Source organism: Pristis pectinata, chromosome 5 (genome assembly GCF_009764475.1).
Source record: "Pristis pectinata isolate sPriPec2 chromosome 5, sPriPec2.1.pri, whole genome shotgun sequence".
In the NCBI taxonomy this organism is placed as follows: Eukaryota; Metazoa; Chordata; class Chondrichthyes; order Rhinopristiformes; family Pristidae; genus Pristis; species Pristis pectinata.
This window is the reverse complement of record NC_067409.1, coordinates 74,342,588-74,365,031: the sequence shown is the minus strand read 5'-3', so window position 1 is coordinate 74,365,031 and position 22,444 is coordinate 74,342,588. Positions and strand designations below refer to the sequence as shown.

Here is a 22,444-nt window from a genome sequence, read left to right as displayed (position 1 = left end):
AACAAGGCAGGGAACCATTCAATAAATGAAAGATACCAAATGCTCTAGTGGAACAGACAGCCTTTGACTGCATGTTCAATAATCCTTAAAATTTAGCACCACAGGTAGACAAGGTGGTTATAAAGCTTTCCTTTAATAGCCAGGGCATCAGATTAAATAGCTGGGAAGGTTGTGCTAGAACTGTATACAAAAATCACAATTTGAGGACTGTATAGTTCTGGACATCAGACTATAGGAAAGATGTGATTGCACTGGAGAGGGTGCAGAAGAGATTTAGGAGTACGTTGTATGGAATAGAAAGTTGGATGTTGCATGGGCTGGTTCATTTTCTTTAGAAGTTTGGGTTGTGGGAGGAAACTGGAGTAACCAAGAAAACCAGTGAGAATATGGATTCAAAATTTGCTTAGTGACAGGAAAGAGCAATGAGTGAAGTGCTTTTACAATGGAAAGCTGTTATCAGTGGGTTTTCTTGTTTTTTTTTAAAAAAGCAGGGCTCAGTACTTGGCCCCTTGTTTTTGGAGAACATGCAAACACCCCACAGACAACACCAGAGGTCACGACTGAACCCAGATCACGGAGTTCTGAGACAACAGCATTACTTGCTGCACCACCATGTCACCTTGGAGGTGCCAATTACCTAGGGGGCAAGGTTGCAAATAAAATTAGATAGTGTGATTGGATCGTGATATTGCGAATGGAACTGAACACTGTCTAATCAGTGACGTCCTTACACCACAGGTTTAAAAAGATACCACCTGGCATCAGCAAGTGAAGAATCAGGTCAAATGTCAACACCACCAATAAACTTCCCCAATTTTCTGTGAAAATAATTCAGTTTATGTAGATCATATTTTGGTACAACTCAGGAATATTAACAATTTTTTTATATAAATACTATGGGGAGGAGGGTAATTTCAATGGTCAAGGCTCAGGAGGCAGTGACACCTTGACCCTTCAAGACGATGAACTAGATGGTCAAGAGAGGAATGCTGAAAAAAAACAAACAGAAGGCACTGGAAATACTCAAAGGCAGAACATCTGGGGAAAGGAACAGATTTAACATTTCCCATTCATCCAAATCCATTTTGATTGACGTAATTTACACTGAATGGATACCTGCAGATCAGAAAGTTTGTGATAATTTTCCTGCATTAGGGGTAAAAGGCTTACATTTACATAGCATCTTTCAAACCCAGATACTTTATACCCGATAATATCTGGAAGCGCAGGCACCATTCCAGCATGCCAAAAGCTTTATTGCATATTTACTCATTTGTTTTTTAAATGACATTCAATAAAGTAAATACATTCCCATCACCTATTTTGTTTCCCCTCTACACTCTTCCTCCCCTTTCTCATAATAGAACCTACCCATACAGCACCACAGAATATCAAATGACTTACACATTTTGTTTTTCATCAGTCTGAGAACTCCTCCTCCCAAGAAACTTCCTCTTGCTTTCACTGACCTACAATTATTGCAGATTAAAAAGTGGAATGTTTTGACAAAATTCCAGCATTCCATTGCATCCGAAATATCAAAATGATTATCCAAAAAAGTCAATGCAGTTGCTGGAAACACGCAGGCTGTCAGGTAACATCAGCGGAGAGATAATCACATCCAACATTGAACGTCAATAACCCTTCATCAAAAGTGACATTTTATATATAAAAAAAGAGGGACATTCTGGGCCCATGGTCACAGATTGCAGTTGAATACATTTTTGCTGCTGCTAATGGCCCACAGCATCTTAGTGATACCTAGTTTTGAGTTGGCAGATATTCTCCAAGTTGACCCCATTTAGCTCAACTTATTGCCATACAATGTGTGAGCTCAGACAGCTTTAAACACTCTGCATTCACAAATGTCTCTCCATCACTCAAGCTGACAAGACTGGACTCAACAGGTTCTAATTCTCAAATATCCAATTGCGTTCAAAGGACCAGGTACCTTTTATCTCCGATGCACCCAAGGATCTAGCCTTGCTACCCAATTCTCATCCAAGTGCTGCCTTTGGCAAAGCCCAATGCCAAGTCGCATTCATGCCATCAACACCAGTTGTACCACCCCACTGCATTTCTAGACTCCTCAGTCATCTCCTTGGCCAACTTCCTGTACCCGATTAGCAGAAACGTCAGCCAACTGAAGGTTGAAAAGGTCAGAAGCTATCACAGGCAGGAGTGACTACATAAACCCCGATCCACGTCCACCCCAAGTTACAGCATGGTTCCGTTGCTGTGGACTGTTTGTAACCTGCAAGTCAGAAACCAGTTGCCACACATCAGGAGCTGCCTGCAGCAGCTAACAAATCCACCCGCTGTTCTCCCAAACACTCGCTCGTATATATGGGTTGCATACAAATCGGGTGTTCATAACCTGGGGAAGACCTGTCCTTGCATTTCAATTCTAGCAACTGCATCTCCTTTCCCTAGCAACAGAAACCCAGGTAGACAAGTTCCATCCTTTGTCACAAAGACCATAAACACTGCACAACTCCAGCACTCCACAGCTCAAGGTGTTTGACAGCAAAAGGGTCTTTGTTGCTCCGATTCCAATATTCCTCTGACCAGGATTCCATCTTCCATAAATTAGCCTTCACCAAAACTCTGCAGCCCACATCCTAACATGCACCACCCCATTCATACACCAGCCCCAAGCTTACTACACTGGCTCCCTGCCCAACACCACCATGATTTTAAAATCCCCGAAACAAGACCCACATTGGAACAGAAGAGAAGATTTGGACCAACTTACCTGATGTAACAAAAGACGACATTTGACACAGCCTGCAGGGGCTTGAGCAAGGCCTCTGATGAGATCTCATATGGGACACTGATCAGAAAAGTAAAGTTCCATGGGCAACTGGCAAGTTAGATCAAAAACTATTGGCAGGAATGGATAATGGTCAATGAGTGCTTTAGTGATTGTGAAAGGCTGTTTACTGAGAGGTTCGGCAGGCTTAGTGCTACATCTCGTGTTTTCAGCAGCAAGTGATCAGAGGATGCAATTCACAGGTTTGCAAGGGATACAAAAGATCAGTAGTGGTTAAAAGTGAAGAATGATGTAGACTTCAAAACATCAATGGGCTAGAGATTAGGAAACAGAATTCAGTCCAGGAGCTGAGAGGCACCTTCATTTCAGGACGGTCAAGGAAATAAGAGCAGAGTGATTCAAGAGCACATGTCCACAGACACCCAAATAGTAACACAGCAGGATAATAAAGATGCTTAATGAAGGCATCTTGCCCAATCCTTCCTATTATTGGAAGAGACTTTGAATACAAGAGCAGGGAAGTCATGCAAAATTAGTACAAATCACTAGTTAGGTCACAGCTAACACTCATGTAACCACATTGCAGGGAGCATACAATACCATGGAATCAGAGTCCAAGTCACACAGCACAGAAACAGGCCCATTGGCCCACCACGTCCATGCTGCCCATCAAGTATTTATCTACATTGATCCCATTTACCAGCACTTTGTCCATAGCTCTCTATGCCTGGGTGATACGAGTGCTTGCCTAGATACTCAAGTGTTGTCAAAGTACCTGCCTCAGGCAGTGTGTTCCAGATTTCAACCAAAAGTTATTCCTCAGATCCCCTCTAAACCTTTTTGTTGAATTGGCTTTTCCCACTTCTGACAAAGGGTCTTTGACCTGAAACACGAGCCGTTTCTCTCCCTGCAGATGCTGCCTGACCCGCTGAGTGTTTCCAGCATTTTCAGATTTCCATTTCTCAATTATGCAAGGCAAAATTACTAAGCAACCAGGAGATAGGACAAAGCCAAAACAAACTAACTGCCACATGCAACAAATTTGTCTGCTCACCTGTGATTTCTCCGCAGAATCAGATGTTTCAAAATCAAAAACACTTTGCCTTGTAGAAAACAAAAAATAGATCACAATTTGCTTTCGTCATCTAATTTTTTCCATCCAGCTGTTATTTCTTACAAAAACAAACCACGTTTACTTATTGCATATCTAATGTACTAAAATGTCTCAAGACATTTAACAGGAGCTTGGGCCCAGTTGGTATCGATTTACAGATATTAGGTCAGGTTGAAAGGATGGACTTTAAGGAACCACTTATAAAAGGAGGAAAGAGTCAGATCTGGGGAGAGGAATTTCTGATGATACAAAGCCAGGTGGCTGTATGGACTGCAAGAAGGACACAGAAAGGCCTCAGGGAGACAGAGTGGCTAAGTGAATGAGCAAGGAAATGGCAGAAGGATTACACAATGTGGAAAATGTTGAGAATAAGAAAGGGAGAATGTAAGCTGTTAGTGTTCAGAAAGACCTAGTTATTCCTGGACAAAAATCTGAAATTTAACATGAGGCGAAGGAAGCAAAAAGCACTTTTTTTTTAATTGCAAGAGAATTGAGAACAAGGGTGAGACATCTTGGCCCAATTATCTAGGCTTCTGGGTGAGACCACCCCTTGAATGTTGAGTACAGGTCTGGCCTCCCTATCCAGTGAAGGATCTACTTGCAGCAAAAGGTTCATCAGATTGATTGCTGGGATGGTGGCTTTGATGTGCGAGGGGAGAATGATCCCACTAGACCTCTTACTTTGAGTTTAGAAGAATGAGAGGCGAGTTAATTGAAATACAAATTTTAAGGGTCTTAGCAGGGGGGGATGCAGAGTTGATGGTCCCCCCCGGCTGGGATTTCTAGAACCAAGGGTCACAGTCTCAAAATAGAGAAATTGGCTATTCAGTATAGATTGGAGGATAACTTTTTGTCCAGAGGGCAGTAAAATATTGGAAGTCTCTTGCCTAGGAGGATAATGAAGACCATCTTGAATTTACTGAATGACTGAGTGCAATAAATATTTAGATTTTAAGGGAGTCAAGGAATGATATTAGTGGGGGAGAGTGGTGCCGGAGGTAAATGATCTGTGATGACCTTGTTAAATGGCAGAGCAGACATTAAGGCCTGTAAGGCCTATTCCTGCTTCTATATTTTACATTCTTGGGATTAGCTAGAGAAGGAGCAGAGATCTTGGTGAACTGCAATGCTGAGGAAGGGACTATTTTCCACATGCACACATTCACCAAGTATCAACTGGCCATTCACCTGGAAGAGTCAAACTACATCCAATTCCTAAAGGATTTGGAACTAAAAAATACTTACTACAGTTAACTCCACAGTGGTGGGAAACTGGTAAACATTTCACCATTAACTACTGGAAGGGTTTCTACAGAATCCAAATATTTAAAGAATTAGATTATATCCACTGTAAACCTGCATCATTTCCAAATGATTTATCCTCTTCACTAATAGGTACCTCAGCCATAAAGTACTAGTTTACACTTGTAAAATTCATAATGTCAATTTCAGAAATTTGGTGGAAGGCAATTGAAAGTATCATGAAGATTAAATTTGTTCACCTTATTGAATATCTTCAAAAATTGTATGAAACTTGCATAAACTTTTTCTTGGTCAGAATTATTTGAGAGAAGGACTTTTTGTTAATTAGCCGTTTAATTAATTATAATGCCTTTTATTTGTGTTCCTTAATAATGGTTTTGTGCAATAAAAGTGTTTACCTCATAACCTTTGCTAAATCCTAAACATCTGTGTCAGGTTGCCATTTAATCCTCCCTTGTGGGGAGAAAAATTCTAAAGACCCTAAGCCTTTTTTCAGAATTGCACCCCGTTTCTGATAATGTCCCAGCACACACGTTGTTTCATTTAAGGTGATAAGCAATGAATTCTAAGGCAGATGCTCTTTGTTACGTTTTGTGTAGAATTGATTGCTGCATGCTTGCAAGAAACCTTGTCTCATATTTATTTTTAAATGACAGGAGGCTATTTGAGCTGTTGGGTCCATACCACCTCCCGGTGGAGCAGTCCCACTCTCTTGCTCACAATTGCCTACTTCCACCTGACAGATGACAAGTTTCTCCTTCAACTTACTCACTTCCTCCAGATACAAGATGTCACAGTGAAAAATCAGTACAGGTCCCCTAAATCTGCTGTCCATCTCTGAGCAGTTTATTCCGGTGTTTTTCCAGGTTTCCACTCCCAACAGTACATTAATGATCATCTTGGAACTGCTCCCACTGACATCCCAAAGTGTAGAATTGCATCAACTTCACATTCCAATTCCCAGCCTTCCCTTTTTCCAGCTCCCACAATCCCCTCAATGTTTCTCTGCATTTCAGCAAATAAACTAAATTGACTAATACCCAATTACAGATTCCCCTTCAATCCACAGCACAGCCTGTTCTGCTTCCTGAATGGGCTCTATTTTCCTAGATTCCAACAAACACCAACTTCCCTGTTTGCGCTGTTGATAGTTCTTCAATGATTCTCACCCAAGGATTCTCTTTCATCACTGCTGACATGGACCTCCAACTGTATCAGTTCATTTCCTGCACCTATCGGGGGCCACAATAATACTTGCTTCCCTTCCTCATCTTCTGTCAATGCATCATCAGCTCCATGTACAATGCTTCCAAAACATGTAGGACCCTCCTTCCAGCAGTCAGTAGGGACCATTCTCCCTGGAACATCTAGTCCCTTCTCCATTTACCATTTCCCTCCTGCTCCACCCACAGCAGTCTCCTGTGCAAGTATAGAAGATTACAACTCTAGTTCCTTGAGCTTTTCACCTTTCCAAGCCACAACATAAAACTTTCCTATAGTTATAGTACTACTCCATTCAGTTCAGTTCACTGCTTAATTGTTCAATCAGCAAGAGAAACAGAGACTCTCCCCTTCAAATGTTGACTTCAAAATCCACTCATATTTTTGTATTTTACCCTTTTGTATTCCATTATTTTCTTCCCTAAGCCAACTTTGGCATTGAACCACTGTAACACACATCTTTTTAATCCTTGTGCAGCTAAACACAATCCTTCAACCTACTTGATTACAGATGTGTGTGCAAGTGCTTTCTTTATTTACCCAGGCTGCAAGCACCCTTTGACTTGCTGTAGGACAACAGTGCACGCTGTCTACAACTTTCAATACACAATTTTCAAAACCTGAAGCACATGGACAGGTATAATTCAAATCAGAAATGGGCATGACCCATTTGATTCAGTCCTAAATAAAACAGAACTATTTTTAATTAAGCACAAGGCACAGAAACAGAGAGAAAACACTTCCTGGGGCACCACACAAGTGTGCCTGGTCAGCTTCACCATTGGAAACCACTTGTTTGTCAATGATTTCTAATGTCAATCAGCTCTGAGAAGGCGTGATCAGAGATTATGAAACAAAAAAAATAATTTTTTAAAAAATAATCGTGCCCTGCACACGTTAGGTACTTACAGTTCACTTTTTGTTCTTTCGGGTTTGGCAGTCAGGTTATGTTGTTTTTCTGAAGTCTCCATCTCTATTTATAAAGGGGGAGATTTGTAAATCACCTCTTTTACAACAGGGACACAAAATACAAGCTGAAGAATACTAACCAGTATCCACCACAGTCAGATTTTGCTCTAATTCCGGTTCCACTTCCGTAAGGGAATGGATATCCTATTAAAATATTTGAAAAAAAGTTGTAAATTCTTAGAACACTTGTCCCTGAAGGTCAGAAGTGCATTACTAAATGCACAAGGCAAAACTAAAAAAGAAAATGTGAAGTCATCCAAGTGAAAATGCATTTGTGGGAACAATTCTTTGCGAAGAGAACCAAAGGAGCAGGAGTAGACTACTCATCCCTTGTGCCTACTTGATCAATCAGATCACGACTCAGCTTTTACCTCAGTCACTTTCCTGCACTAACTCCATTCACTTAATAACTAAATATCAAATCACTCAGTGGAGTTGCAAACAAAAAATACAGCAGAATATAGATCAGTTACAGATATAGGTAGAGAAATAGCATATGGTTTTTAATCTGGGCAAGTGTGATGTGTTGCACTTTGAGGTCAAATGCAAGGGGAAAGTACACACATCTCAATGCAGCTTCCCAGTCTACTATGCCTCGTAACTTTAGTTTTTTTTTGATTTAAAGACACCGATTTCAGACTAGATCAAGCCAAATTATTTTTGACTTTAAATCAATCATATTACCACAAACATTCTTAAAAAAAAGGTTCCTTAACTATTAATTAACTTTCTCATTGCATAACACTAGATCTGGTAGGATCCTCAACATTCTGAGCTAGAAAACCATTGTGTATGTGCTCCACAAATTCATCCTCCACAGGCTATGTGGTTTGCCCATTAAGTCAGTTAAAGTCCCCCACATTTATTGTATTACCCATTACACAAGCCTCTAATCACCCCATTTATGCTAATGTTAGGGGGCCTGGAGACGACTCAATTTCTGCCCCTTAGCTCCACTAAACTGGAAATCCAGAAAAAAAAAAGTGACCCTAACACCCCTGACAATTCTTGCTATTAAGGCTTGGGATTTGCTTCAAGTGAGGCACTTCAGAAGAGATCGCTCTGATGGACAAAATATAGGTAAAGGCAATGCATAGAACAGGTATCATTTTATGGTGTGGGAAGAGTTTCCAAACAGAGGAGCACTATGAAAGGTTACCAGCGGGGAGTAGGTTTACCTGATCAGGAAAAGAACAGAGACGCAAGAGACTGCAGATGCTGTACTCTGGAGCAAAATGCAAGTTTCATTCTCCCTCACCAGTTCCACCTGTCCATCACCCACACGCTTGACCTACTGGGTCCCCTGTCCCCTTCTCCAACTGATTTCATCTGCCCATCATCCCTCCTTTATCTTGTTCCACTTAATACCTTCCTCACTTATCAGATTCCAGCATCTGCAGTCTTGTGTTTCCACTTATCACCTCCCAGCCTTAGTCCCCAACACCCTCCCCACACCCATCTCCATCTGCCCCTTCCTCCTCTTCTCATCCATCTCTAGTTATTGCCCACCAGCCACTGCCTCTCAATTCCCCCACACCTCCCTCCCACATAATTCCATTTTCCCCATCATCCCCCCTTCTCTCTGGTTCCACCCATCACCTGCCAGCCCTTGCCATGTCCCTCCCTCTTGCCTCCTCATATTGGCTGTCTCCACTCCACAATCTAGGTCCTGAACCAGAGTTCTAAAACATCGGCCATCCGTTTGCCGCCACAGATACTGCCTGACCTGCCAAGTTCCTCCAGCAGCTTGTTTTGTGCTCCAGGAAAAGAATGGAGTGATTTACAGTGAGATCACAACCTCATTTGTTTTATTGATTTATAACAAAACCTATAGTGTTCTGTTTTAGCCATATGAAAGGTGCAGGGACAGTAAGATGGTGGATGACAGTGAGATTATGGCCTTCATCTTGCATCCATTGGGAGTTGCTTCATCCCCAACTCAGGATGTAATAGGATCAAGTCTTATAACACAAAACCTATGGCGTTCTGGTTGTAGATCTTTTGTAGTTCTTTCACACAGGGGCTTGGTGGCATTTCCCTGCCCGGGAAATGGCACATCTGAAAGTACAGAGCTAGCCCATATTCTGCTCTCCAATAAGACTTGATACTATTACATTGAGTTGGGTATGAAGCAGCTCCCAATAGACCCAAGATTAAGGCCACAGTCTCACTGCTGTTCATTGTGACCAGTGGCCAGGCATCGATATACACAATGGAACTGGACATCTTGCATGACAAACAGAAGGATGCTAGATGAAGCAGCACAACTGAAGATTGAAAGTGCACCAAGGTTTTCAACCAAGAGTTGTAGAATGTACAACATTTAAAAAATCCAAAGGAACCATGACAAATCCTTAAAAACAAAATAGACAAAATTAAACTGAAAAATTACCCTCTTGCACCACCTTGTCCATGTTTCAACTGGATGGTTGTTTAAGAGGAGTCATTGCACAAAAAGGTCTGCTGAGCTCAACAACCAGATTTTCTCCAATCCAAAACAATTCAGAGGTGATCAATTCATTGGCATTGTAGATGCTCACCCAGGCTACTCTGACACCACCTGACAAACCGGCAAACCTCTACCACCAAGGACAAAAGGGCAGTAGGTTGCCTAGGAATACCAGCACATCCAGGGTTCCCCTCCAAGTCACACACCATCCTGAACTTGGAAAGATATCATCATTTCTTCATCGTCAACTGGGTATAAACTCCTGGAACTCCCACCCCAGCAGCACTGTGGGAGCACCTTCTTCAGAAGGACTGCAGAGAGATCAAGATGTCATCGCACCACCACCTCACTAGGACAAGGATGGGCAATAAATGCTGGCCTTATCAGCAATACCCTGATCTCACAAAACACAAAAGTTTAGGGAACTACCATTGCAGTTGCTTGATAAGGAGAGGTCCTGGTGAAAGCTTTGTCAAAAGTCTGCTCTTCTTCATGATCCGGACTATGTACATCTTCATTGTTCTCAATCTTTTGGCCTTGTGCTGGCAATATATCCTCGCTTCCCACTGTAGGGATTAAAAATTAAAATATTCATTGGTTTGGTGTCATCAAACTCCAATGCACGTTAGCAAAGATGCATTAATTTAATGAATGACAATACTAAAGTAGTTACAAGAGTCCATTGTGCCCATGCCAGCCATTTGCAAGTCCACCATAGCAAGGTCACACTCTACTCTTTCCCAATAGGCTTGCAAACATTTTCCCTTGAAGCATCTAGTCAATTCTCAAAAGACTCAAGACCAAATTAGGTGACGTTACAAGCCTCACAAAATTATCTTGACCTTTATTGCAAAAGGGGCAAAAATCTTATTACATCTTAGTTAGACCACACCTAGGAGTACTACGTACAGTTTCCATTTCCATATGCAAGGAACCACTTCCACTGGAAATGGTTCAGAGAAGTCCATCAGTTAATTCTAGGGCTGAAGGTGTTGCCTTTGAGGAAAGTTTAAGCAGGCTGGGATTATACCCTTCAGTTAAGAATGGGGCACAATCTGACTGAAACATACAAAGTTCTCAGGTAGTGGTGGGGGGCTTGACTGGATGGACAAAAATATCTCTAACGGGGCAAGGCTTGGGCTGCCCAGTTGATTCAGACATTTTTGGAGCTGTCTAGTTGGTAGATTAATGACAACTGTTAGAAAGGAAACAAATGGATGTGTTAAAGCTGTGAAATTCAGGTCAGAGCTGTTGCTAAAACTCAACCAAAAAGGAGAATATTGACAGTGCCCACTAGATGAAGCAGTGTCTATAGAGAAAAAAAAAACTAGGTTACACATGAATAATTTTAATAATTGTACTGGTCAGGATAAATTGAATGATTACATTTTTTTGAATGAGCTCAACTTCTGAATGTAACAATTGGACAAATTGGTAAATTGTTTTATTTTTGTCACATGTACGAGGTACAGTGAAAATATATTGCATTCCATCCATACAGATCATTTTATCACAGTGAGTTGAGGCAGTACAAGGGAAAACAGTAACAGAATATGGAATAAAGTGTTACAGTTACAGAGAAAGTGCAGTGCAGGCAGACAATAAGGTGCAAGGCCATGACAAGGCAGATTAGGAGGTCAGGAGTCCATCTCATCATACTTGGAAGTGCCAGTTAAAGCAGAGACCAATCAAATTCTTCACACATGACCAATTACTCCAACTATTAAGACAAAAGCAAGTGAATCTTCATTAAGCAGCACAGGAGACCCATATGTGATTTGAAACTCAAATGCATTCAGTAGACTTGGTTATCACTACTCAACAGGTCATACATAGTCAAATTTTGTTGCACATCAAATTTTAAAAACAGTGGAAAAAACTCCCCAGAGGCTAAAGCACAATTTTCACTTTCACCAAGAGATCCTGAAGCTCAATTTATCACTTACCAGAGTTTGAAGAAATTTGAAGTCTGCTTTTTGCTGGCTTCCAAAGGTGACAAGCTCTTCGATTTATTGGTTTTCTAAAAGGGTACACAAAATATTTGCAAAAAAAAGTTAGTTTGGGATTACCAGTAACCAGCAGCAAGAGGTACAAATCACTCAAAAGACCCCTCACCAGGGGAATAATCAATTATGCTTTCCAATTCTGTGATCTCAGTAAATGTCAAAAAGATATTTAATGTGATAAAGTTTAACCATTGGCTGGCTGCTATTGATTGACATACGAGACAAAGTAGTAAAGTTGGAAACAAGTAATCCTAGACAAGTTGGCACTGGAGGAAAATGTGCTGTGGATGAAACCTCAATACCAGGTGGCTACAAGTGCCAGCTTCAATTTCACACGTGGAGAATCATTACATTTTTTGATAGAAAATGTCCCTATCATCGAGAAAAGTTTCTGTCACAAGTTCTGATTCTTAAGCAGACTGTTTTCTGAATTATTTGAAGTCCCTCGATGTCAAATGATATTCAGAATATTTCGTTTCAGAGTAAAAGGTGAGGGGAAGCCTGGAAGACCAAGTGGGGAAACCTTAAAACATTATGAATAATATGGAAAACCAACATAATTGGCCATGCTAATTAGAAGAAAGAAAATAATCATGATATCCAAGGAATCAGGCAAGTTGATGAAAGAGATGCAGAAACTTCACGAACATTAAATGTTACATTTGGTCTTATGTTCAAATGGTCCAAAATTCCCCACAGAATGAAGTTGATGGCCTCAGCCCCAGAAAGTGAATCTTATTAGGCCATGAACAGGTCGTCATTTGGCCCATTGACTCTCAGGAGACCAATCTAATCAGGTCCCACTCCCCCCTCTCATTTCCTTGTAACCCCACAACTTATTCTCTTGCACATACCATCAATTTCCGTTTTATTTTTAAAAAAAGAAAAAATTCCTACATTAATGAACCAACTAGTACATCTTTGGGATGAGAGGGGAAACAGGGAGCACCAGGCTAAACCCACATGGTCACAGGAAGAACATACAAATTCCACTGGAGGTCAGGGTCAAAACTGGGTCCTTGAACTGTGGGGCAGGCAGTACTAACTGCTACACCCTACACCCACACCAGATTTCTTACTGAAACAATAGCATGAGCCTCTATGTTGTGCACAAGCAGTAAGACATACCAAGTGCTTGCATATGGGATCCTAGGGACTTGTAGACAAAGCAAGTCATGGCAATGCTGAATCTCTCCAAAACATTTGCATTAAGTCACTATGCCATAGGAAGGAGTGAAACACTGGGGAAATTATAGAAGGGGTTTAAAACATAAGAGCAGGCCATACAGCTCTGAGCCGTTCAATAAATTCACCACAGGCCTGTACCTTACCCATTTGATTCCTGAGCCTCTGTCTCAAGGGATGTCCAAGAATTTATGGTCTCTACTTAGGACAAACTTAACAAGCAAGCAGCCACTGAGGGAGAGTGTCCCCAGGGATCAAGGACTTTCATTACATGGGCAAAACTGTGAAGCTGCGACTGAGAGAAGATAGAGAGGCAAGATGCTAGAGGAGCCCATTATTGGGAGGGCGAGGGAGTGTGGGAAGAGCAACTGATTCTCACTGGCAAGAGGGTCAGGAACCAGCTTACACAAATAGTAGAGAGATCGACACACACACTTCTTGGCAGTGTTTTTTTTTTTAAACAGAGCATGCAACTGCTTGCAGAGAGGTTTGGGGGGGGGGTGGGGGGAAGAAATGAGGAGCTCTATGGAAAAGGGGACAAGGCCAGGTTGGAGCACCCTACACGTGCCCATCCCAGCTCCATACAAATGTAAACTACTCCAATACAGCAGGGATGGTACAGCACCATCCCATAAATTCATTCAATTCAAATGGGGAGTTCAAAGGTCTTTAGGATCTGCCTTTCACAGTCAGGTGGCTTTCTGCCCACTTGAGATTGCAGCCACCCAGGCACAGCTGCTTAGAGTCAGGAACACAAGTGTCAGAACCAGAGTACCTAACCCAACCACACCAATGATGCCCTGACCATAGTCTTAACACAGCTGTTTGAGGGAGCTAAGAAATTAAACAGTGGGGGGGGGGGGGGCGGGCGGCAGAAATTGTCCTGTTGAAGAGAATCTACCCCCAGCTTACTGTTACATGGACCAATGTTCAGCTCTATTCCCCCGTGAGCTCACTGGACTTAGTATGCTACTTTCTACAGCTGGCCCTACTGAACAGCAGAATCACTCTGCAACCATAGCTTTGAACAAGCTATTCATGGTTCATCAAGAGACAGATCTCTTGGGCCAAAATAGATGCAAGCATGTGCCTTGACACTCTGCAAGCTCTCAGGACAGTTTACACCACAAGGTAATCCAAAAAGCTTTAAAGCCAAGGAGTTCAAGTTAAAATTGTTTCAATACAAAATAAACATGTATTAAGGTGTTAAATGGAATGAAGCTGTGTAGCAACCTTACTCAAATATTCAATTAGCTTCAGATTTTTAGATCAGTGTTTAATATTTTATGCAAATAGGAAAAAATGAAATGAGAAGCTAAAAAATGGTCTACAGGATAATGAGATGCAGTGAGAGTTAATTTATTGCTATGTTCATTAAAACACACAAAACTTTATAGAAAAGCCTTGTTGAAAACAAGTTGCCCAAAACTTAGCAACAACACCTTTAATGATTTGTGGTCTCTCTCTGTATCACTGTGGCATCGTTGTTCTTCATGTTGTACTAGGCTAACCTTTCTATCAAGCTCTCCATCACTGACAGCAAGCGCCAATTCAGACCCTTCATTGGTTGAACACTCACCAAGATTCCTCTATTTAAACAAAAAAGTATAATGAACACAAAAATTAAGCAATACCTTGAGATACACATCAAAAAAAAATCAGAATTGCCCTGATGAAAGCCAAAAACCATGTATTTACTAATGTGACATATACCCTTAAAGATTTGACAGTATTTTTCCACAGGTCCAAGATCATTTATAACGTACCATGATAGGAAAACCATTTATCATCATTATCCTCAGGGTACATTTGAAATATCTAAAATAACTACAAAGAGGGAAGAACTTCATCCCCATATAAGCTGTTGTGAAATTGTCCATTTCAATCCCAGCACATCTTCCACCCCCCTCCCCCCAGAATCAGATCGGCAGAGGTTGCAATCAAAGTAAACCAACAAAAAGTCTGCAAGGTTAAAAATCTTGCAACGTCTCTTTGAAGAATAAAGACTCTAGAGTTAGCTTGATTTTTGTTCAAAAGGCATCCTACATAAATACTAGAACTACCAGCAAGAAAGATGTCTTTAAAACTAGTTGGTGATTTTACAAGCCAGGGAATTAATATTTACAAAATAAATCTGGAATTAGGGATAGAAGTCAAAAGCCCACACCAGTAACTTGAAACAACTGGTCTGTTGTGAAAACTCACCATGTTCATTAATGTCCTTCAGAGATGGGCATCCAGTGTCTTTCTCCATTCCCCCCCACCCCCCAAACAGACACACAATTTCACCACTGATAACTCCCTTAAGACATACCACTTATTCAGTGGAATTCAAGAATAGCTCATACATGACAGCCTCAATGTCCACAAACCTGAAATTAACTATATAAAAAATATCCCACTCTAGACAGTGGCTATAAGAACACAAAAGGTTGGATCTGCAGTGGTGTGAGTGGATTTCAAAATGTCTACAGGATTGAGATGGAATACTCCACTTATACAACTGAATCCCAGCAATACTCAGGAAGCTTGACCCCATCAAGAGCAAAGTAGCCTGCTGATTACTGCCCCCTCCACCATCATAAACATTCACTTTCCCCCTCACTGGTCGACAGTGGCTGCAGTGTAGCAATTGACCAAGGCTTCTTCAGCAGGGCTTTGACTACTATAGTACATATTATAGGTGGTGCAAATTATACCAGTGGTGGAGGTACTGAACGTGCATGATGGTAGAGGTTTGCTTTTGCCCTTGATGGACATGTATACATTTATTCCACAACACAAAGCTGGCAGTGTGCTGGCTTATTTGAAATATTGAGAGCAAATTTGGGCACCATATCCAAGGATGGATGTGCTGGCCCTGGAGGGGGTCCAGAGGAGGTTCACAAGAATGATCCCAGGAATGAAAGGACCGTTTGATGTCTCTGGGCCTATTGAGTTCAGAAAGATGGTGGTGGTGGTGGTGGTGGGGGGGGGGGGGGGGGGGTGGTCACAGGAGGAAAGTTTCATTGAAGCCTACCAGATACTGAAAGGCCTAGATAGAGTGGACATGGAGAGGGAGGAGTTTCCAGTAGTAGGAGAGTCTGGGATCAGAGGGCACAGCCCTCAGAATAAAGGGACGTCACTTTACAACAGAGATGAGGAATTTTTTTTTTCAGCCAGAGGGGTGGTGAATTTGTGGAATTCGCTGCCACAGAGGGTTGTGGAGATCAAGTCATTGGATGGGTTTAAGGCAGAGATTGAAAGGTTCTTGATTGGTAAACAAGAGTACAGGAGAATGGGGTTAAAAAAAACATCTATGATTGAGTCTGCTCCACCATTCAATGGGCGATTGGCCTAATTCTGCTCCTATATCTTACGGTCTTGTGTGCCCTGCAAATACTAGCAAATTCAAAACCTCTGCCTGGAGCAGAATGATAGGTGGCCCACTGGCCTCTCCAGTGAATGAAAGGTTCAAGTCAGGAGTGTGGACAGAATGCAGTGCTCTCAGCTGGATGGATTATAGAGCCATAGAGTTGTACGGCACAGAAACAGGCCCTTCTGCCCACCACAATCCGTGCTGAAACCTTTTTGCCCATACACCAATCCTGTTTGCCTGCATTAGGGCTGTATCCTTCTATGCCTTGCACAAGTGCCTGTCTAAATGCCTTTCAAACCTAGTAATTGTATCTGATTCCACTACCTCCTCAGGCAGCACGTTCCAGATATCAATCACTCTGCAAGAAAACTATTTCTCAGATACTTTAAAATTCCTTCTTCTCACCTTAAACCTACGTCCTTTTCTTCTAGACACCGCTACCGTGAGAAAAAGATCGGCCATCTACCCTTTCTATCAGGTCACCAGTTGGCCTCCTCCATTCCAAGGTAAGCAAGCCCAGCCTATCCAATCTCTCCCCATAAATGAAGTCCTCCATCCAGGCAACATCCTGGTGAATTTTCTCTGCATTCTCTCCAGTGCAATCACATCTCCAACCACAACACTCAACGTGCAGCACCATCCTGGGCACGATAACCTGCTTGATGGACAACCCCACTATTTGATTCAGTGTCTGTAAAGCCCACCTCCCCTTGGAGGATTACAGAAGTGCAATCACTCCTATTGCCACACTTTGTTCATCATACATCACTGATCCTTCTTTATTGCAGCCAAAAATCTCAAAATTCTACAGCAACCATTGTGGGAGCATCACCACCTCAACCCAGTGATGATCTGGAGACAGCTCACTTGACTGCAACTCCAATCCTCCAACTACGTAGACTCTGTGCTCAACTGTACATAACTAATACAAGGCTTCAAAAAGCTAATAGAATGCTGCATTCTAAAAGCAACACATTTCACCAGGATGGGGGCGGGGGGGGGGGGGGGGGAAGAAGTAGTTATTAAATAAACCATTCAAAATCTCATTCCCCAGAATAAAAATTACTATTTTTCACTCTCCATGTACTTGGCCTGTATTTTGTTTTATAAACTGCATCGGAAACATTTAAGTCTGGAGGAACAGAAGGAGCAGGAAGTTTGTATGCAGAAGTTTCTGGGGATGGCAAGAGACATTGATATATTTAGGCTTACACTACCTTCAAACTTTGGAATAGAGACTGTACAAAAATGCTGTTTAAAATTTCAATTGGAGTAAATCAAGGAACAGAGAACATGAGTGGATGAGAGAGTAGCGAGGGTTTACCCACACCTCGGACTGTAGCAGTTCAAGGAGGCAACTCAGCACCACCTTCTCAAGTGCAATTAAGTGCCTGTGAAGCTCACATCCCTTGAATGAAGAAACTGGTATTCCCCTCATAACAGGAGTGGCTAAAGGGGAAATTTAACTGAAGAATTCTAAATCACTAAAAAGCAGAATCCATTTGTTCTTGAAGACACATTTAAGTAGCAAAAAACAGTAGGCAAAACAATATTTTATTTTTCAAATGCCCTGATTTATAATGATCTGAAATGCAACGTTTGAAAGGGTATTGTAACCCGAGTTGGCAATAACTTTCAAAGTGAATTCAATACTTGAAGGGATAAAAACTCCATGATTACAGGGAAAGACCAGGAGAGGGAGACTAGTTGGACTCCTCTTCTAGTGAAGAGGGTGGCAACCTTCCACACCAATCTGGGACGTCCCAAAGCAGTAGAGTACGTTCCGAGAAAGCCATGTCAAAGTTGCACAATTTTCTTGAAGCAACAGATTTGTACAAGAGTCCATTTCTGAGCATAAAGAAATTTCAGAAGATTTTCTGATGTGCTTTCTGATATACACAACATGAGAGGATGGCTGGAATCAGGAGTACACTGAAAGTGTGTGCTGGAGGAAACTACTCTCACAATATTGAAGTTGTATCTGGGTGAGCACTGAATTGCTAGAGCAGAGGCTACAGAACAAGTGCTGCTGAAGGGGATCAGTATAAATAGTTACTTGATGGTCAGCATGGACCTGTGCTGTATGACTATGAATTGCAGGAAACAAACATGGCTAATTGAGCCCTGAAAGGGGTGATCTTTAGATGCGCAATAGTCAACATAAGAACAGTCTGGAACAGAAATTTAAATGCAAGAATAACAAGATATGGTTCAAAGTTAAAGACTACTATTACCAGATAAAACCCACAGCTGAGAAGGAATAGAAAAGTTGAATGGGAACTGGGCAAAGCAGGATGTGTTACAGGAGTAGGGTAACTCATTATCCTCATCTTAAAAAAAGTTGTTTAAAAGAAATTGGCAACCTGATGACAACTATGGCAAACAAATACAAGAAATAATCAACATCTTTCAGGAAAAGGATCAAGACATCAACACAAGGGTGATGTTAAAACTTTATTTATACAGCATAGTAACAGGCCCTTCCAGCCCACGCCACCAATTACACCCATGTTGACCTACTAAACTGTAGGTCTTTGGAATGTGGGAGGAAACTGGTGTGCCCGGAGGAAACCCATGCAGTCATGGGGAGAACATACAAAACTCCTTACAGTGATGGGAATTGAACCCCAGTCGCTGGTGCTATAATAGCATTATGCTAACCGCTACACTATTGTGCTGCCCCCTATGAAACCATGGATCAGAGTTCCTTCATGCCTCAGAAGGAAACTAAGACAGCAACACAATTTTGTCTGTGCGCCATCAAGTTCCAAAATTGAAATGTTTCTAAATATTAAAACCAGTGACTCTAAATATCAGAAAGGCACATACATTTGACAGGGTCTTTGCATCTTGCCCTTCCACAGAAACCTACCCTGCCATCTCTTCTCTCTATTTCAACACTGAAGTAAATGAGTTTCCCACCTTCTCACCAGAGCTTTTGCTTTTTAATAATGTTGACCATACCTCTCTTGTGGCAATGTCCGTGGTGTTCAGCTGAGATTCGTCAGAAGGCAAGGCTAATTGCTGTAATTCAAGTGTTTGCAGAATAGTATGAGACATTCAAGAATGTGTATGTCAATTCATAACCTGACGAACTCATCTCCCACCACCTCACCAATATGGTTTTATCAAGAAACAAGCAAAAAATCTTGAAGACTTGCCAGCATCTTCTCCTCGCCATACACTAGCTTGGTGGTGTTCAGGACATCAAATGTAGAGTCAAAATATATCTTCACCTTCTTTCCTTCCTTCTTATTGACCAACAGCACTCCTTTCAAGTTTATAATGAGAACTGTGGCACTATGAACTTCTGCAAATTTGGAGAGAATGCATTTTTAGGAAACTGAAGTCCATGCCATTTTACTCCAACGTAAACAGTCTATATTCATATATTGAAACCAACTTGTGCAATAAATCACAACCAAAATTACACATTAGGGTCATATCTTGCATATATAACACAGGAGGCCATTTAGCCCATTGGGTCCATACCGGCTCCTAGAGGAGCAATCCCTTCAGTCCCATTCCCCTCTCATTTCCCCTGTAGCCCTGCAACTCGCTCTCTCATATCTATCAACTCCCCTTTGATTCTTTTTGCCATTAACCTACATAAAGCGATTGGTAATTGGTTTATTATGGTCACAACATACTGAGATACAGTGAAACACTTTTGTATGCCATCCATATAGATCATTTCAAAACAGGTACATCAAGGGAAAAGCAATAATAGAATGCAGAATATAGTGTCACAGTTACTATGAGAAAGTGCAGTGCAGGTAGACAATAAGGTGCAAAGGCCATGACAAGGTAGACAGATCAAGAGTTCATCATTATCATACAAGTAGTACATCCAAGAGTCTTATTACAGGGGAATAGAAGCCCAGTGGTGCGCATTTAAGCTTTTACCTGATGGAAAGGGGGAGAAAAAGTGTCCAGGGTGGGAGGAGTCTGATTTTGTTGGCTGCTTTCTCCGAGGCAGTGAGAAGTGTAGACAAACTCAATGGAGGGGAGGCTGGTTTTCATGATGGTCTGAGCTGTCTACACAACGCCACAATTTCTTGCAGTCTTGGGCAGAGCAGTTGCCATACCGAGCTGTGATGCATTCGGATAAGTAATTTACCGTAGCCAGTTACCCTACTAGCAAGTCTTTGGCACTAGGAGGAAACCTTTGCCTCTATAACACCAATTGCTAAACAATCAAAACCAAGTTAACATTAATCTCACCACTGCTATCTATGCAAGCTTGTGTCCACATTGGCATCCATGGTTACATATAAATGATAACATGATCTAGGAACAACACAAAGATTGGCTTCTGATGCCACTTCCATTTCTTACCCTAGTCTTGCACACATACAGCACCACCCTTTAAATCTAACAAGGCCGATCTTAATTCTGTACCCTCACTCTTCTTTACCTACAGTCTTTTCCAGCCCCATAAACTGCATCAGCCTTGAAATCCCCTCCCAATGCCAGTCTTGCGTGGGTGCAAATCCGAGCCCCACCTCATCACTCAGACAGTTCAGGTTTCTGCATGTTTCTTCCCCCCTTCTTTGTCTGCTGCCACCCATCAGTCACCTGCCTCCCAACTCCACCCCTCCTTGTTCCATCTGCCTGTCATCCTTCACTCCTCCTCAATCCACCAATCACCTACTGGCTCGTTCACCCCTCCCCCTCTATACTGGCCATTTTCTCTCTCAATGCTCAGTCCTGATACAGGGAGTCTCAACCCAAATATCGACAATTCCTTCCCCTCCCCACAGATGCTGCTCGGTCCTTAGTTCCTCCAGAGGATTGTTTGTTCCTCCAGCTTTCTGGACTGCTTAAAATTTCTCCATACACCTTTCCTTCATGGAACCTCTCCAAAAGTTTTGGACATCCTCACTATTCCATTGGAACCTTACCTCATGTAAAAATTAATTCATCAAAAGCATCTCACGGATAAAAATGTGTGGCATGTACCGTTAACAGTTTTTAAACTTCAAAATATTGTATTACCTTCCACAGTGAAACTTTTGACTCCTTCATATGATAAACTGACAGTCTCCCAGAGGTCTGTCTAAAGAAAAATCAAAATTTTGAACTATGAACCATTTTGTACAAAATTGCATATTGATTCATGGTCTGACAGCACATGGAAGCTTTCAAAAGAAATAAGTCCTCAAAGGAAAACAAAATGCACGGTTACATAGAAAGGGATTCGTTAAATTGCTTGTACAGAGCCCAGCATGGGTTGGACAGGATGAAATGTTTCCTACTGTGCTGTAATGATTTGATATTCTGAGGTTTGCATCAATTAATTGCTTGGGTTTTGGTCCTTTATAAGTCGGCCAACCATCTGAATACATACCAGTCCAATTCCAAACTATCAGCTATCAATAGAACTTACCCCAAAAGATATTAAATGATAATGGAGAATGCTAGGAAACAGATTTGACAGTTTTGCTTCATAAAATATTTAAGCAAGGCCCATAGAATTATCCTTCTGCTAAACTACAGCAAACCAGAGGCATCAGGCCAAACTGAGCGACAGCTGGTGGTTCCACAGGGAACTGCCGTCTGCCATGCCAGACTATGATGACCCTACAACCAGAAGTGCCTGACATGATCAACAGACTGGTTGGTGCTGGTAAAGATGGCGGTATTGGTAAAGATGGTGTGTTAATGATGCAGCAAGCTGAACAAGCAGAACAAAAGGAAGCGATAACAGGGAGGACAGAGGCCCAGCTGCAAGGGTCTGTGCAGGAATAGTTCTTTCCCCCTCCTCCCCAACACACAGAGGGTGGGGAGTGTATGGAACAAGCTGCCAGAGTAGGAGTTAGAGGCAGGTACAATTACAGTGTTTAAAAGGTACTTGGATAGGAAAGGTGGAATACAGGCCATCTCTGGGTAACAGATGGATTCCATTTTTACAGATGTCCAAAGGGTCAATATGTCCATGCTGGAACAAAAGAAAATTACTCTCCATGGGGACCACACCTCCACAGTATTGCAATGTATAGCATCAAAAGCACACAAGACTGATAAGAAAGAATTACTGAAAGAGGAAACTAGTTCTGCTGTTTGTAGGAATGAACACTTGTATGCATGTCAGACTTTTGAATTT

General features: G+C 41.8%; 1 protein-coding gene across 1 annotated transcript in view; it reads right to left on the bottom strand.

The window, feature by feature from the left end:
- LOC127570979 (synaptonemal complex protein 2-like) overlaps positions 1-19,360 on the bottom strand; it is a 43,163-nt gene extending 23,803 nt beyond the window's left edge. The window contains exons 1-8 of the mRNA XM_052016949.1: positions 19,303-19,360; positions 14,423-14,569; positions 11,736-11,809; positions 10,219-10,355; positions 7,421-7,484; positions 7,281-7,344; positions 3,828-3,876; positions 1,405-1,469 (exon numbers count right to left, since the gene is read on the bottom strand). Of these exons, the coding sequence (XP_051872909.1) occupies positions 1,405-1,469; positions 3,828-3,876; positions 7,281-7,344; positions 7,421-7,484; positions 10,219-10,221 (245 nt within the window). The 5' untranslated portion in view covers positions 10,222-10,355; positions 11,736-11,809; positions 14,423-14,569; positions 19,303-19,360. The remainder of the gene's footprint in view (positions 1-1,404; positions 1,470-3,827; positions 3,877-7,280; positions 7,345-7,420; positions 7,485-10,218; positions 10,356-11,735; positions 11,810-14,422; positions 14,570-19,302) is intronic.
- Positions 19,361-22,444: the final 3,084 nt, after the last annotated feature.